Source organism: Anabas testudineus, chromosome 17, assembly GCF_900324465.2.
Source record: "Anabas testudineus chromosome 17, fAnaTes1.2, whole genome shotgun sequence".
In the NCBI taxonomy this organism is placed as follows: domain Eukaryota; kingdom Metazoa; phylum Chordata; class Actinopteri; order Anabantiformes; family Anabantidae; genus Anabas; species Anabas testudineus.
The window spans coordinates 13,444,495-13,463,162 of record NC_046626.1 but is presented as its reverse complement, the minus strand read 5'-3'; the positions used below and the strand labels follow the sequence as shown (position 1 = coordinate 13,463,162).

At 38.8% G+C, this 18,668-nt stretch overlaps 1 protein-coding gene across 9 annotated transcripts; it reads right to left on the bottom strand.

Moving 5' to 3' along the window:
* Positions 1–429: 429 nt before the first annotated feature.
* dtna (dystrobrevin, alpha) lies at positions 430–17,761 on the bottom strand. 9 transcript variants are annotated; one of them, XM_026374220.1, is made up of 23 exons: positions 15,961–16,118; positions 13,868–13,935; positions 13,167–13,247; positions 12,860–13,073; positions 12,446–12,531; positions 11,881–12,032; positions 11,670–11,775; positions 11,031–11,197; positions 10,733–10,857; positions 9,907–9,915; positions 9,576–9,659; positions 9,283–9,363; positions 7,792–7,887; positions 6,758–6,839; positions 6,327–6,424; positions 5,152–5,265; positions 4,825–4,921; positions 3,033–3,192; positions 2,833–2,922; positions 2,639–2,738; positions 2,222–2,324; positions 1,914–1,942; positions 430–1,603 (listed from the first exon to the last, which is right to left on the bottom strand). In XM_026374220.1, exons 1-22 carry the CDS (start codon positions 15,975–15,977, stop codon positions 1,925–1,927), a joined length of 2,148 nt encoding a protein of 715 aa, XP_026230005.1. In that variant the 5' UTR covers positions 15,978–16,118; the 3' UTR covers positions 430–1,603; positions 1,914–1,924. The 9 variants fall into 9 exon arrangements, with proteins under 9 accessions (XP_026230005.1, XP_026230001.1, XP_026229997.1 ...); XM_026374216.1 differs by lacking the exons at positions 9,283–9,363; positions 15,961–16,118 and adding an exon at positions 17,512–17,761; XM_026374212.1 differs by lacking the exon at positions 9,283–9,363.
* Positions 17,762–18,668: the final 907 nt, after the last annotated feature.

The window sequence follows — 18,668 nt, the reverse complement described above, 5'->3', positions numbered from 1 at the left end:
TAAAACATATTGACTTCAACTTACCCCTTTTGTGATAATTATGCACAGGCATAGTGCCGTCTTGTGTTATAGTACATAATGTTATATATATATGGTGAATGGGTTGTGTTGATGTTGTGCTACTGATAATCAAAATAAAGTCCATTATCAGTGAATTAATATGCCGATAATATTGCCTGAGCCTCAGAGCGAAATTCTCCTTCCTAATATCCACATGACTATGAGATTCAGCACTGGATGGCTGCTTTTATGTTACCTCAGATGGTGGTTCTATGTGATGAATTATAGACAATAGGTTGAGGGCAGCCAACAGTGCATTTATGACAGAAAATAAATGTGCACCGCCAAACCAAGCCAATTGAAGTGTGCTGTTCTGGAATGGAAAAAGAGAGAGAAAAGGAGTTCATAGGCAAAAATTGTGATATTGTGTCAACACTTTATTATGCATCACCACCATGCAAAATCACTGCTATGAACTTGCTCAAAAATCAAGCTAGATATATTTCACACATTTATGATTTTAGATTGGCTTGCCACTTTTCCCAAAGTGACTGAGTAAAGTTTCTCACACACACACTCAGAAAATACATCAGGAGTGTGTAGGTTGGTGTGCAAGTCACACAAAGCTTTGTGTGAGAGCATTGGCGCTAACAAATAAAACAATGGCAAATGATCTATGATCAAACCTTAATTTATAAACCATAGTACACAATTTGTTCAATGCCCTTAGAAGTGTAAACCTTTCAGTTAGAGTAATTTGAAAGTATCTCTGTTTTTACTGTTTTGTTCAGGCCATCTGTATCTTATAATTAATTGACTATTTAGACAGCGTACATATTTGCAGACAACACTTCCCAGATGAAATTAGATGAATTTAACCTCATTTGTGAAAACAACTATCATTACTGATGAGCAGGTGTGTTTTGTTGTTAGCTACATGCTGCATTGACAGTTTGAATGAACTCCACTGCGAGATCATCCAATCAGCTAAGGCAGTGTGCATTATTATTATTATTATGTATCAAATAAAACAAAACCATTAGATAAACAGCAGTTGCTCTGCTCCAAAAACAAGTCAAAAACAATACAAAAGCCACTTGACAGCAACAGTAAGAAATCCATGGAATAGTGGTAAAATCAGTTCGGGACCAGTTATACATTTACAAAATATTGCAAACTTTATCGTAAATAGCTTCAACTCCAGCGTGATCTTAGGTTTTCATCATAAATCAGTTGACAAACAGTTAAACCTGGTTCACTCTATTCAGAAATATGAGAATATGAAAGAATCAGGTTTGCCACCATGTACCACCAGTATTGTTGTACATTTGCTGGACAACTCATGAAAAGAAATAATTCCCTATATCATGTGTGTTTTATGGCACCTGTGGTATAGTAGACAGCTCAGTAATGAATCTCTTTACATCAGCTCACAGTATTACCTTTAATATGTGGTTGGTTAAAAATATATCTTTACATAAACATATTCTATTGTTGGATTTAGGTTTTTTTTTCAGTCTTCTTATCTTCAGTGCTCTGTACTCTTGGCCCAGTGTTGTTTCATCCAGTGTCTTCTACTATTGTTGCTTTTCATATTGCTCACCTGTGAACAATACATAAAACATTATTATTAACAACACTAAGTGTGTCTAAACAGACATTAGTATTACAGGTTTATGGTTTGTGGTCATGGTTCCCAGCTTTATGAAACACCAGTCATTGAAAGCCCATTGCGGCATTCTCGCATATATGCAATTTATTTTGTGTGTTGGTAAGACATGTATTTATTTCAGGAGGGTTCTATGTAGTGGTTATCTGTGACATTGATGAGGCATTGATTGTGGTTGCGTAACTGAGGCATGGCTTTCTGATCACATCACTGGATAAGCTGTTGTAGAGGTTCAGATACTTACCAGTAACACAGTCACTGCTGCAGAGTCACCTGTATCACAGCACAACAACAGATGCCACGTTAAAGATGGAGAAATTTACAAATTAAAAACACAGGAACCCTGGAAGCCAAATGGTTACAGCTCATGTCTCAAGCAAGTCTAGCTGAGGATTTTTGCTGCATGTCATACCCTATCTATTGTTCCCATCTGCCTCTCTTCCACTACTACTATCAAAAAAAGGCAAAATGCGCCATAAAAAATCATTCAAAACACAAAACATGCAGCTTTCTACTCTGAATTCATTCAAGTTGTGGAAGGTTACAACTCACCATACACGTTTTGTCTGGTTCTTGCCTGTGCTTCATTAACTCCTCTAACTTGAGCTCGTGCTCTAGCTGCTGCTCCAGATCATTTTCAAAGCTCTCAGCGCTCCTACAACAGATAAAACAAGACAAAAATTGATGGTGTACCAATAAACTGGAGGTGCAGTAAGCTATTAGAAATTAACTTACAATTAATTTCACAAATTACTGAAAACAAACTCTCACAGTATTGTAATTTACCATTATTCTATAAACTAATGAGTTAAGGCAGCTGTTTATAGAAAAGTAGAGATGACTTGATGTATTTAATTAATGAAGCAACACTACTGCAAGACCCTACAACAGAACAACTGCCTGAAAGAAGCAGTAAGGTGTGCAAACCCAGCTTTTTGGGTTAAGTCAGCCAGTATTTTTGATAAGGACCTTGGTTTATAGTTGAAGAAGGGATCTGAGGAGGTCGTGGGCAATAGATCACAACGGCCAAAGTCTGAATCCACAGTGCTCTCAGTCTCACTTCCACCCTCTGTCGAGAGAAAAAGAGGTATTAAATCACCAGTTGTATAAAAACTAACAAATACAAGGTTTTTAAAACTAAACTTTTAAAATGAGAAGTATACCTGAATTGAGTTCTTTCACCAGTGATGACATTGTGTTGGTAATGGAGTCAGCAGCTATGAGAAGGTCATTTCTCAAATTTCTCCTTGGACCTTTTCACCAAGCAAACAAACAAACAAAAAGTCTAACTAAGTGCAGTTTCCAAAAACCCTTTTGAACTATTTCTACAAGCAGAATCATGTTTATCTGTGTAACGTGTTACCCTGAGCAAAGGCCTCTTGAACATCCCCTCCCACGCCCATGAGTGAGTCCTGAGGTGTGTGAGTCGGGGTCGTGCCGGCAGAGTCCGAGTGGATCGGGGTGGGGATCGGCCGACCGATGGTGTGGCTGGGGGAAGAGCGTGGAGAGCCGGGACCCTGAGTCTGACACACATGCAGACACTTTTGTTGACTTGTGCCACTGTGTTGGCATAAATATAATCTGAATAAAAAGTCAAATAAGATGGTGGTGATGCAACAAATGACTCCTTCTCACCGTCAGGGTTTAAAACACTCCAAAAAAACTTAACATGACAGCTACAGCAGTTTAGTTTAATAGTTTTAAACACTACTGAGAGGCTAATTTGTCCTAAAACTACACCACAGTGGCTTTGTAAGTAACAGGCATTACACACATGCTAGAAATGTTCAGTATATGAAGTCATTAAGCTACATTTACTATTATGTGAGCATTTTTCAGAGACTCAACATGCTGTTAAAACAGATTCTTCTCCCTAAAAGCAATTCCAACTATTCCCACAGACCAAACCATCAGTCTTCACTGTCTGGTAAACACAATGTATCTCCAACATTTCAGACAAAGACTTGCAGTACATTGCCCTTTTCAGTCTTTAAAGAAGAAAAATAACAATCTATGGGTCCAAGGTTTACACCACAATAGCAAAGTATTTATTTCAGACATGCAGCAAAGTTTCGGTCTCTTTTTCCTCACAGTTTTGACACTTACAGCTTGTTTCCGTTCCTCCTCCAGCTGAAAAACAGTATTTTATGGCTCATGAAACAACAACCACAATACACCGAGTATTTCTACAAAAATCGAATTGGCTTTTCATTCAGGACCTGACAAGCATGTGGATTCCCCATGCAAGTTTAATGGATTAACATTGATCCTTTTAGGCTAATGAGATTGATACCCCCCCCCCCCCCCCCACTTAAGCCAGTATAGTAAGCAGTTTATGAAGGCTTTGAGGAACTCTTGTCTTGTTGAGTGGACAAGATATTCATGCAGTGAACGTTATACTTCTTAGAGGCAAGTAGACATGTTGTCTGGTAAGGTGTGATGGAGCATAATCCAGTTCAATATCCTGTTCTTAAAGCGCCTGACTGTTTTTTTTGCCTGTGAGCTTGAAATACAAGCACAGCACATCTTATCAACAGCATGTTTCCTTTTTTTACTGTAACTTCTGTGTGAGGGGACACTTTCAGCAAACCACAACTTATTTGTTACTATACTAAACATTAGTACACACAACTGAGCCTGCTGGCAGGTCCACCTGAGAGATTAACAAATAAGTAATTTTATTCACTCTTTCATTAAATATGAATGTATAATACCTAATTTTATGAAGTAAAGTTGAGGTTTATGGTAATGTAATACAAGCCAAATTCATCATCTACCATAATGCTTGTGTGATTTTATAACACAACTGATTCTGGTCAAGAATGCAGCTTTCTTCCTGGTTCCTCAGTAATGGGGAAGGCATCTTACTGAGCACTGAACACAGATCAGCCACAACATTAAATCCTTCTGCTTTTAATGATGTGGTGCACAAAGGGTCAGTATGGGAAAAAATGATTGCTGCTAACGATCGGAAGGTTTCAGAACACGCAGTGCATCACAGCTTGATGTGTATGGGTCTGTGTATAGCCACAGACTGCTCAGAGTGCACATGATAAGCCCTGTCCACCACAACATTAAAACCACCATTAATGTTGTGGCCGGTGTATGTGACTAGCCTAGAATCAGAGAGATGAAAGATTCAAAGTCTCTGGTACCTTGAGAAGCATCATTAGTTGTTCCAGCTGCACCATGAGTTCCCTGCGACTCTCCTGCAGAGTAGACATTCTTTGTTCAAGCTCATCTTTGCGTTGCCTAACAAAAGAAACACCATGTACAGTGAGATGACTGCGTCTTGTCAAGTCAACAGAAATAATTAGTAAAAAGTGTCATAGGCATCTGCGCACTGTTTATTACTGTATGTTGTTCATTTGCTTCAGCATAAAAACAAGCAATTCCGATATATAGGTTCTATTGCATCATAAAAAAGCTAAACTGTTTATTAAAACACGCTGTATGGTTGTGGATCAAGACAGCAGAGTTACCTGAGATGTCGTAGCTCAGCCAGCAGTGTGGGGTTCTGCTGACCCTTGTCAGGAGGCGGCTGGGAGGCCTCCTCATGCTGAAGGCGCAGCCGCTGGATTTCCTGCAGGATTTCTCTGAGGCAGAAATAAACACGTAAGTACAGGACAATATTATTAATGCAGACATGTTTTGTCCATATGAACTTCACAAACAGATCACGTGACAGTGGATCTCAGGCTCTGGCATTTAAATCAAGTGTAGACCTGCAGTAACAGTTTTTGCCACTTGGAGGTAGCAGAAACAAACTGCTAACCAAAACAATAAGGTCGCAAAATAGAAAAACAGACAGTGGGGGAAAGATAGGCCTTGTATTTTAATTTGTCATAGATACACAGATGTTACTAATGACATTAACAATGATTCTGCTGTTTTCAAGGGTCTCACTAAACCATGATGGTACAGCAGTGAGCCAGGAAGCACAATGTCATAAGGCTGAACCAGAAGCAACTAAATTGAATTCAGCCCTCATTAATTTTATTATTTACACCTGTGCCTTTACTACTGTGACAAGTCAAAATTCGACTTTTAAAGCTCCATAGATCCGAGGAAAAAGCAGAGACGATCATTTTCTATGTTCATCGTTAAAAGCAACCCAGCGTATGCTGTAGTGTACATCAGACATATGGTCCATTGTTAATATAAAAATACTCATTACACCTGCTGTAAATCTTCTTTGTGAATTGACCTTTTGTCTCTATTTTAGCTTCCTAATTTTCTACTTCGTAATCTACTTATTAATTAGATTTAATGTTTACATTTGCTATTAGTCACTTACACAATCTTATGGAAATCTAGTAAAACCAATAAAATGGTTAAAAAGTAATAATACTAATGATGGAATACATTTTGTTCACTGCCTTGTTATTAATTGGACTACATTTCTATATATTGTATGCAGTTATTTACCTCCCTACAAGTGTAAATATTTAATAACAAAATGTGATAAGTTGGCTAATATATAGTAATACTAATGTACTAAGTAGTAACAAATGTGCTTTTAGGTCAATATTCATTTTGTCACATCAGGAAAAAACCTTTGTTTTAAAGGTGAAGTTTTCGCTGTAGAAAAGAAAAACAAAGTGAAAAGACAAACTGAAGAGAAGTGAACAGCATCACCAAGGCAGTCATCCCTAACCTGTTTTTGCTCTCGAGCTCGGCAATGAGCTGCCTCTGCTGTTTGTTGGCATCCAGAGAGCAGGGGAGGTCTGTGGGGACCCTCTGCTGTTGAGCCTGCTGGTGAAACCAAGCAAGAGACATCACATGAACTGGCATTACCTCTGGGTGATGTCATCCACCACTTTATCATCTCTCACAAGGGGAACAAAACAGTTAAGTCACCAGACATCCATCAAGACCCAAATAATGCATGAACTGGTATAAAGACCTGTTTGGAAATGATCAGCACCTGTAAATCTCATCTTTATCTTAGCAATAAAACATCCTAGAGCCCAGTAGCAGCATACATTCAGCTTTTTTCTCATCAAAGACAGATTTCTGGCACCGGACACTAATGAAAGATACCACGATACTGTGTGCGATAAATGTCTTATATAGAGCATATCTCACCGCAGCATCAGCAGCCAGTCTAGCAGCATAGCGGGCAATGAGACTGTGCTCTTCATCTTGATGGTTACTGCTCTCCAGCAAACTGATCCAGAGGAAAACAGAGATGGGAGTAAAAACATGACACGGTTATTACACACGTTTGCAGATATAGAATTTGCAGGAAAAATGCAAAAAATCCAAGATATAATATTTTGTTCAAAAGTCAGATTAGTAAGAAAAGCTTCATGAGTTTTACTCATTTGACAGCAGATGCTCCTGTAGTCATGCTAAGCTAGTTACTGTAAAACCACAAAAGCAGGCATGGAGATGGATTATTATATAAAAGAGCAGAAGGATAACTTATAGAGTATGACCACTGAAACAAGCAAATATGTTTATATATTTATATATACTCACACAGTAATACGTATTAGGGATTGAAGAGCTGCTAATGTATTAGAGGCAGCCATCACAATAGGTGTCATTTAATACACACACCAACCACACAGAAAACACGGGCAACACTATTTTCACGTTGGCTTTAAACAAAAGAATACTTATTAAGGTGCCGTATTACAAAGGGGAAAAAATATTTTCACAGCAATAAAACAAAAACATCAGCTTTTTAAAAAAAAGATTTAAAGGACAAAACACACCAAACTCATTTTAGAGGCTTTCAGCTATAGAGAAACAGCCGCTGAACGTATACACTACTCTAAGCATTTGGAGTTACACAATAAAATATGACAATATATTTTTCAAATTACAGTTAAAGACAATATCATATCACATTCATTTGTTCTGTTTGGGTTTCATAATGGAAACGAGGCATTTTGAAGACAAATCAGACAGTTACTGCTGCCGAAATAATAACTCTGTGTTAATATTAGTGCTGAAGGTCAAGGCAACTAGTCTGTATAACAGATCTCATGCAGTGTTATGATGGTAAAACATTCAGAGTAAGTTTAGGTTATGTGAAGCATCGAAATGTGGCGGTTCAGAAGAGCACATATTTTCCACTGGTGTTTGGCAAACACAGCATCACACCAACTAACCATGTTTTGGGGTTGTTTTGGAGAAGATTCACATAGAGGCCAATCAGAACATGTTCATCAGCAAGTCTATCAGCAACATCGAGGTTGTAGTTCAACCTGTAACAGTGCATGGTTTCACAAAACATAAAACATACCATTACATGGGTGACAACAGCGAGGCAGTGAGATGAGAGGGAAAGGAAGAAAAGCATAGAGCACAACGAAACAAAAGAGGAGGATGAAAAGCAGCCATTCACGGGTGACTAGAGAGAAACAAGGCCATATTATGTTTGGGGGAGACGCCACTGATGAAGGCTGGAGGCATGATTAAGGATATGTCCAGCAACTGTTCAAGTACAAGAGCACAGTTCGCATTTTACAAACATCAACCAGTCAGTGCTCTATTGTTAAATCTGCTTAAAGTCAATTTCTAAGTCAAACCAGTTACATCTTTTTATGTGGCCCCTATAATTATAGAGGCTTTCACAAACTTCTATAGCCATAGTCTATATCACACACCACAGCAAAATTAACCAGAATTATCTATAAATTAGCTTGTTTAAAAAGCTAATTTAGTTTTGCTGCTACTTAAATAGTTGTTATGAACATTCAACTACCAGTTAAACACTGCATATTGACCAGAGGTGTACTAAGAGAGTACAATAAACCATGTCGTAATAACAACAATCAACAATCATAATACATTCATGATATTTACCAGGAATTGTGCTGATTGTGAAGCTTGACAACATTGAGACTACTAAATTTGGACTCCTCTTATTAAAATATGCATCACATATTTCTCTTTCTTTTAATTAGAATGTAAAATTTGGTTGCATTTTAATTTAGAAATGTAATTAGAGACTTTGTTCACACCTCCAGTCAACCTCCAGATGGCATACCATCTGAAAACTCAGGATTATGTCATTTCTGTACAAACAGCAACCTTACGAGCGGCACTCACTCATCACATCTTCTGTATGTTTTTATATAGGCTTGGGTTATGAAAGGCAGCACTGTTCGCTGAAGAAACACTTTTTTCATCATGTGCAGGTGCAGAGAAGCTCAAAGCATCAATACTTTTTTCTTCCAAAAGACAACATAAATCCCATGTCATCTAAAAAGACATGCATATTCACATATATAATGAAAATGTAACTGGCAATTTGCTCTGTTTAACTCTTTTAACTTCAACATTCAGGAGATTGAGGGTAACTTTCAAATCAGCTTCTATTAGAAAGTGGCAGTTAGTATTTCCCCATTTCTATGTGATTGAAAAGATTGTAATAGACACTACAAACTAATGGCTAATGATCTTTATGATGCATGCTTCATCTAGCATCTTTGAAATAGCCCCTCGAGTACAACAATGTAAACCCTTCTATAAGAAAACTGCTTTGCTAATAGTTTCCTCAACGCTCTAGCTTATGCCCTATGATTATTATCTATATTAGTTTGCACATGCTTTTCAACTATAAAAGCATTCTTGTATGCAACGCCTTTGACACTTACCCTCTCCCTTTCAACAGATGTGGAGCAGCCTCAGTCAAGGGCTTTCTTTGCTCAACATCATTATTCTTGCTGTAAGGCAAGCTATTTACATCCAGCACAATAAACCACAAAAAAAGAAAAAAATAGTGATACAAAAATGTTCACACATGCGCACACACACTTTGGAAAATAAAGGCACGGAAATGAAGACAGTCTGGGTCACAGGGTCCATTGAGGCCTTTAGGGAACATGGCAAACTGAAAGGCTGTGTGTGCAAAATCCAGGACATCCCTTGTTACTGCTGCAGTACTCACTTTTTGGTGGAGTAAGGGTTCCCTGATGTAGGCATGGAGTGGGAGAATGAGTAGTCATTGGTGATGTTCACTGGTCTTGGTGGCCTGGAGAGGAAATAAATATTAGCTTTTCAAATATAATAAAAACTGAGGAGTTTGCCTTTTTTCTTTTTTCATAGTTGGGGATTAGTTATGTAGGTGTTGGGCAATAATGGAAACATGCATTGACCGACAACACGAAACAAAAACAAACTGACAATGGACACTAAAAGAGATACTCTGCTTAGCAGTGTGAGTAAAGGATGTAAATCTAACAAAACATACCGGCGTCAAATAAAAAAAATAAACTCACCACGTGTCTCTATTTTGAGGAAAGTAGGGAACAAAGAAAGGAATAAAAATATTTGATTAAAATCAGCTCAACAGTTTAAAGCCTATGCTGCAATGCCTTTCAGTGCATGGAAGAGGCAAAGTTTATAGCATCATTTATAGCAGTAAGAATACAGGAAAAGAGACAAAATGATTTTTCCATTTGTTTTCCAAAAGATTCACCACTGAAAGAAACTGACAAGACGTCATCTGATCAAATTTAAACATCCCATTCAATCTCATCTCAATCCAATATGCAAAAACATATATTTGCAGATAGGTTGTCCTGTATATTATTTTAGACTAGTTTTTAAATTAGTATTACAAATTTAACTGGGATGATCTGAATCCACTTGGCTGTTTCTGTGATGATAAATAGAAAAAAAATCAACATTCAATTTACAGGTAAAAATTGTGCAGGGAATAAACATAGATAAAGCTTGTAGTGTAGTTCTTTGAACCAGAAGTGGCTAATTTAGTCTGTAATAGACAGACAGAGTGCTACAGTGTGTATGCTCATGTGGGCTACATTTATATTCCAAAAAAACATCAGTCAAGTATAGGAAAAGATGGCAGCAGCACTGCAGATTATGATCATTCCCAAGGCTGTAATTAAGCTTCATTGATCAGATGACCCAAAGGATCGACCGGAATCACTTCTGACTTGGAGGCAGCTACAGGATAATTGCTGAGGGATGAAACCAAATGTTCTAACATCTGAAATAGAAATCTGAGGGGGTTTCTTAAATGTTAAACTAACACTGTCTGTTTCTGTAGACTAAAGAAACAAAGACAGAAGATGAACTTACACAATATGAGCTAGGTTGAGAGGTTTCTCTGGCATTTCGGGAAACAGGGGGTGAAGAGGCTCTCTGCTGGATGCACAGCTCAGTGACTTACTGAGTGCATGGGATAACTTCTTAGCAGGGGATTTCTGGAAGAAACACACAAGTGAAGTGCCAATCCCGAGGACACAAGGACACATAACATCATCTGCACTGAACATGCAGCATCCTTACATTGGAGCCAAGCAGACACAGAAATAGACACAGCGACTGGTCCAGTAGAGACACACCTCCCTCCACAAGCCCTAGCTCCTTCACTTACCCATGACGTATACTCCTTCATTTGGTGCTGGTTGCTATGGGAACCACTGGCATGCCCCCTCCAGAAGCAGTCCTGACAGAGCTGGTAATTATGACATTGCTGGCAGCGGTAGCGGAAGCCCATCATACTCTCAGTATGGCAGTAGGAGCACTCGACCGGGTGAAAGACTGCAGGGAGGAGAGGAGGGGTCACACACACACAAACACACATCAATATAGGAACACATGCACACCAACAGATGTAAGGATAAACCTGGATATTTTGCACATTGCAGTCAGTGTAGGATTCATTTTCATTAATTTAAGGACAGATGTTCTGGGATATTTTATCTGGGTGCCGTACATAGAAATCAGACACAGCACAGAGCTGTTTATGTACAGTGTTTCTGTTTTTCTCACATGAAGGTGGCTCGTGATCGTGAGTGCATCATAAATACGCACAAACACACACTCATGCACAGGGTGTAAGGTCCCTATGGGTCATTTTCACTGTGTGTGTGTGTGTGTGTTTCATGGTGTATGCCAGCTCAACTGATTGTGTGTGTGGTGACTCAGGATTATGATGCAAAGCTGAACTTTACATCCTCCTGGCCCTGCTGGCTTTTCCGTTTATAAATATGTGGTGGCTGTGGTGTCTTACCGTTCTCCACGTTGGTGAGCCTATGCATGAGAGGCAACCACACCAGACACTGAGGGGGCGGGTCTGACATCAACGTATCGAGGAATGTGTTCAGGGAGACCTTTTTCTGTTGACGTTTGTTACAGAAGAGAGTGAGATACACCCACACAGTCAATGCTAAAACAATCACAGATCCACTGAATGTTACATCCTGCAGGTCATTTACTCTCACCTGCTGTGCAAAGGTTCTTGCAGCTTGTTCTGTGTAACCAAAAGAAGGCCCCTCAAAAACTGCCATTGGTAGTTTGAGAACCTCCCTCAGAAACTGGTCAAACTGTGATTGCACCATTATTCCAGCAGAATCTGATATCTGTGAAAAAATATCTGAGAACAATGCGGGGAGACATACAAATGAATCAAACTAATTGTCAGTTGCCACCACAGTGGGCTAATTACAGCATAACACAATACAATTACCCCACTTATTTGTGAAAACAAATCAAAGCAAAGCAGTTATTCAAATCAACTGTTATAATAAACAGCAATATAGCCCTGCTTCTTTCCCCTCATGAAATAATTCTACGTCCCCCACAGATTTAGTAGATTATGTAATAAAGTTTAGAACTACAGAAAATACAAACGCTAATAAATTTGCATTATAAAAGCAGAGCAGTTTAATTTCTTACTATAAAGTGAACTTTACAAAGATAGTGATCTGATTTATTACAAGTAAATGCCTCATTTTAATTTCATTTTTCACAATTAAAGGTAAAATATGGACTTCTTGCGTCGCTTACATCTTAATTTATCCAGAATCTTTCCTCCGCAGATGGTTGCTAGGGCCATCTTCACAACAAAGACAGATATTTTCCCATGGCCCTCGCTAAAAGGAGACATAAACATTATGGTCATGGATTCTCTTGAATGAAGCTTTCAACGCTTAGTGTTGCTCCTAAAATTCCTATGAAAAACCTTTAAATTGAAAAAATCTAAAATGTGGTGATCATTGTCTTAAAAATATTTAACTTGGCTTTTACATTTTCAAAAATATGAGCTCTACAGCAGCATGTTGTCACAATATTAACATGTACTTTCACTCCATTTTGGCAGAGACTTGGCAGACTCACATTTCACGCTACATTAGCTCATGTCAAAACCTCAGACGTGAAGGCACACAAGCAGCCGCGACTGTCATGTGACGCGTTACTCACGGGTCATATGCTGCCAGCAGGAAGTTGAGCAGCAGGCTGATGGACTGATCTACGTTGATCTGGTGGGTGGTGGGCATGCGTTTGTTCAGCTGGTAAAAGATAGTGGACAGTACCACCTCTAGACGAGCCACAGAGAGCTCAGCGTTGAGGTCCATGGTGTTGAGGCCGTTCTCTCTAAAAGCCTCAATGACATTCCAAATGTCAACCATATGCACTGGAAAGCAAACAGAAATCCGAATGTAAATGTTTCTATGGGTAAACTTTAAAACATAGTATTATAGTTGAAAAAACATTGCATCATACTCACAATTGCATTTCTTCTGCACAAATCTGAGTTTGCAAGCTGTTCTATATGTTGATAATCTTATGGAATCCAAATCTTGAGCCCCTAAGAAAGAATTAAAACGTATGGAGATCAAAACGCTCATAATATCAATACAAAAACAAAACAAAATAAGTGATATATAAATAAATACAGTACAATTACAGAAATGCACTCCTTATATTCAACCTTTATTTATGAAATATCATTTCAATGGTTCACCTTTTGTATAACACAGCTTATTCATCATATGAAGTTTTTCCACAACGATGCTATTTTTACCTGTTTTATTCAAACTTGGCACTTGTCATTGCAAGTTCTTTATCTTTATCTTATCAACAATTTTCTGTTTAATCATTTAAACTATAGCAACAACCTATAAAAAATGGCAATACGGAAAAAACTAATTTGAAATTATTTAAAAAGCTAATTTAATGCAATGAATCAAGTCTGTTACTAAAGACAAACCTGGTGGATATCAGTTTGTTATGAGGTGAGCTTTAGTACACACACATTTTCAGTCTTGTTGAGAGTGTGAGGAAGCATGAGGTCTTAACGTTAACACGGGTGCACATTTAATCTTCATGATATCGGCTTTTCATGAAAGTTACATACAAATAATTAGCCATATTTGTCACCAGTGATCCCGGTGTAGATCACCCTGAGCTGTGGCCTTGAGCACTTACTCATCTCGATGAACAGCTGCCTTCTATCTGCCATGTTGTCACCGCTTCGCTTACAGTCTTCAATCATTCTGGTCAGGAACAGAAAAAGTCATGTCAGAACATGTGTATCTCAGCTTTGCACACAAATAGTCCCAATTAAAGTGTTGTTTAATCACTGAACAAATTTCCCACTGCTTTTAAGAATAGGAAATTACTGTTACTGTTACATTACTGTTATAATGCAGCTGTGAAACACTCACCACCTCATTAACAGACATATTACATTAACACTGTGTCTATTTGACAAGCAACTCACATTTCCATTGTTTTCTCCTTAGGTTATATATTACTGAATCAGAAAAGTGGGCAGCTACATATAGCTATCAGAACGCAGCGATGTTTTGAAACATCATTAATTTCATTTTAATTGGCTCAGTTTAGTTAACTACTGTAGATAATTAATATTAGCTCCATGGTTTGGTCAAAAATCACTGCCTATGGCTGACTTTCTGGGTTCCCAGCTGACTCATTTTACAATGCAATTCATGAACAGGTGGTGTAAAATATGCACATAATCGCTACATGAATGATGTTGTGCTAAAGCTAAATGTCCCAGGCAAAAAGTCAGTATCCCCATCAGCTGATGCAGAAGATGTGAACATAACGCTATTCTATCTGCATCAAAGTGATGAGCTGGTAAATTTCTGTGTGTAACATTTTCTGTAACATTAACTGTCTCAGGTAAATTTGGCAATTGTTGATACAGCAAATCCAATAAAGAAGGGACAGACAAATATTTCACTGCACAAACAATAGCAGTCTACATTATAGCAGTGATTTGACAGGCTTGTATTATGTATTAAAGGGTTCTTAACTTATGAATGGGCAGTCACTGTTAGAGATAGAAGGTTTAATGAACAATTACTTCTGTTATAATGAGATCAACGCTTTATTTGTTTGGCAAAACTGTATACAACTCTAATGTACAATAAACTGTAATTATAGGGGCTCTAGGGCAACACTTGCATTCATTTTGAGCCCCATCTCAGAGTGAGAGTTGGAAATTGAGTTTGCTTCTGGCAGTGGTTCAAGCCCTGGACCAGCAGGTATAAATCTGGGTGGGACAAGCGAAAAAGCAGGACTTGCTACCTTCTTATCAACGCTACTATGGTGCCCTAGGGCAAGGCCCATAACCCCAGCTGCCCAGCCAGCAGGTCTGTAAAGACTATACTGTAGCGGTACAGAGTAACTTCCAGCTGTGAATATTTGATACTGTGTGAATGAGATAAGGACTTTCCTGCAAAAAGAGAGGTTCCTATCAGTAAAACAATGCAGAATAATGCAGAATAAACAAAAAAATGTGTGGGAGGGCACAGAAAACGAAGACAAGGACAAGACTTTGAGAGGGACAGAGCAGCAGAGAGAATGCTCACACCATGCCTCACTGCACACTGTCCGAGGCAATATAATACACCTAGTCATGTGGTTTGTTGTCATGGCAGCAAAGATCCCAGCCACTCCGTTCGTAAAAACATAGCACCCCCCCACCCACACACACATGTCTGCGCCTCCCACTGCAGATATGCAAAGTTTGTAGAGAAAAGTTTTGAGCACCAGTAAATATCTTTCTGTAAGATAACACTGGGCAGGGTGACAGTTGACAGCACAGTGACTTCTCGGGCGAGTGGGTCGACAGCAACTTTTCTGCAGGGCAACCATTCAGGCATGGCATTTGAAATTATTGTCAGTCACCGGTGAACCCAAATATTATGCTGCACAGACCCATAGTGCAGAAATGAGAATTCACCTTGTGTTAGAGAGCAAACAACAGCCAACTCATTTCTATTTATTATCCTTTCAGTACATATTTTTCCTACATTTTAGATACAGCAGTGTCAGGACACTGACGGCACCTAAGGCAGTAAATGAGTGAATGTACAAGTTTGCAAATAACATTGTCATCCTTATCCACGTCACATGCAAGTATTTGACCTTCTCTGGTCTGTTTTTAAACTGAATATATCTTAAACTGATACAGTCTATTGCAACAGTAGATATTAAAACAGTGCAGCCAATACAAACGTTACAGTGGTAAAACACTATGGCCAACATACCTTTCATAAAGCACCATGGTTGCTGTATTCCTTTTCCTTGTTTTTCTTGTAGAAACACTCGTCCACGACACAAACTCCTTTCTAACAAGGAAACATTACAACAAAAGCAGCCCAGATGGACGGGCCTGACTAAACATATCTGAAATTAGAAACTGTCAGCAAGGATACAGCCTGTGCTGCCTCTATCTTTAACTACAAATGAGAAGGCTCTACATTCTTGTACAGCTTTACTGGCTCTCTAGTTGCAGACCCCAAACCTCATTCCTGGCATGTACCCAGCAAACATTACTCTTTCTCTGTGGCACTGTCACACTGGCAGCATTAGAAAATAACTTTCCTTAAAAGAGCAAATCATCATTCACTAGTAGCACTACAGAAAGGCTGGTGGGGCTAAGCACTACCAAAACCAAACCGAGAGTCTTGCAGTAATGATTATATTACATTCCGGCAACAATAAAATGCCTTATTAGTCTGTTATTTAGATTATGAGTCTATTTCTGCAGCAGCTCCATAAAACACAGAGGACAGTGCTGTTAATTTATGTCTCCTTTGCTTTACTTGGCTCGGATTGTCATGCAACATTTCCAAACACAAGCACTTTAGTAGTTTAGTTATAGAGCAATCTGTGTTTTGGTTGCCTCTGTACAGTATATCGCAGCTGTTACACCAGTGATTGGAGTTATTTTTACATCCCAAGACTATAAACTACACCGGCATCCAAATCCAATCCCCAGGCACGAATAAAAAAGCTGCACCATTGACTTAAGGTTAATCAGCTGTTGTGCTTTAGTGCTGTAGTAAATGTTGTGAAGGTAGTGAAACTGCTTTCTCTTTCTGTCTTGTACCAGGCAGTGACGCCTGCTGAAACGGGTCCTCTGCTATCTGTTGCTTGCTCCTGATCACCATGGTTTCACTTTCAAGGCCAAAACTTTTGGACCCTGATGTTAAATGAAAGTGCAGCTACAAATCTACTGTTGCTGGTGCTGTGATTTATTTATTATTTATCTTTTAACAACACTGTTACTGAAACTAAAATCTGTCAGTCAGAAAAAAATAGTGGAGATACTAGACCCAGCGGAAACACAGGCTTTGTTCGCCTGCACAAATGTGTGATGTGAATAAGATTGAATTACATTTGCATTTCAATCGCAAGCTTGAAAAGAGATATACTCCAGGGCATAGACAGTGTCAAATTGCCCTTTGGACATAAAGATAAACATCAAAATACCAGCACAGAAATGACTGACTAAAGGTAGAGAGACAGGCAACAGGCACCTTGTGGTACATGGTCAGCTCAGACATCACCTGTCAAGCTGGTGACACCTGTGTAGACAAGAGACAAAGGTCTCACTGACACTGAAAAACCAGTCTGCATATTTACTACTCGCTTCTCCACGTTTCTATTCCGCCGTTCTTTTATCGCTGAAACTACATCTAGAAACTCATTTCACCCGGAGTGACAAAGTAGGTTAAGGTCGCTCATCTGCTGCTTGCCAGCCCCTAGCAGCAGCAGCAGCAGCGGCAGCAGCAGCAGCGCTCTTGCAGACTTACCAGAATTTATTTCCAGGCATGTCATGCAACATCGCTGTTTTCCATCCAGGAAATACGACAGCCGGCCGTGTCCCCGCGGTTGCGATCAGGTTTTCTTTGGTGTAAGGTGCTGCATCACTGCACGAAGCGGCCGCTCTTGTGCCGCTCTCCTGCAAAAGCTTGTGTTGTGGAAATTTTTCGGGCAGCGCACTGAGCTGAGCTCGACACAAGCAGCATTTGCCTCCAGTGCGTGGCCTTCGGGATGACGTAATGCGGGATCTCTTCCCTTGCGTCAGCCTGCTTCGGCTGCGAAATGGGAAAGTTTGACACAGAAAATGAAAGAGGGGGTTGTGTGGAGGGGGGGTGAGAAACACACTGATGCACATATTTTATGTTAATATTAATATGCGGCAATTTAGTGGATGTAGCATTCGTGTTAGAGGATGACGCTAAGAGGATGACGTCATGCACACAAACAAGTTTCTGTAAATCTTTGTGAATGGAAATAAAGAAAAAATAATAATTGTTATAGTAAGCGTTATAAAAATGTAATTCGTGCTCATTAATTGTCATTCCCCACTGTGACTGAACAGCACTGAATAATGCCTACTTAGCATTTCTTGCTGGTATCCAAGGAAAGAAATGTCATATTGCTGGGCTAGAATATGAATCCTAAGTGTGGGTTTTTTATTTTATTTTATGATAATACAAATAAACATGTCAAGTAATTGTTGAGCTGAGAGAGTACATAAAAAATTATAACACATTTTCATTCCCAGCGGTGTGAGTGAACTAATTAAACTAATTAAATTTATGAATTTTTTAATTTCCTGCTTCTTTATGCTTTTTTTTTTTTTTTACTTCACTACATTTGTCCGACAGGCTATAGTGACGTTTAAATTCATTTGTCATATCCTTCCTGTCCAGTATAAGCAATGTATTCTCCAGACTGTTGATTCTTATGAACTCAAATAAACCTCTACAGTGTCCCTTGATAGATAGAGGTAATTCTCCTATTTCTTAATGTAAATAAGAATTTAATCTCCATGGATATGCTGCAAAATTCACTGGAACAAAGCTGAAATAGAGTTGCTGTTCTTAGTGACTTTATAGAGATATGTAGGTTTCATAGGACAGCAAAAACATATGATGTTATGGAATATGATGCATTGATTTGA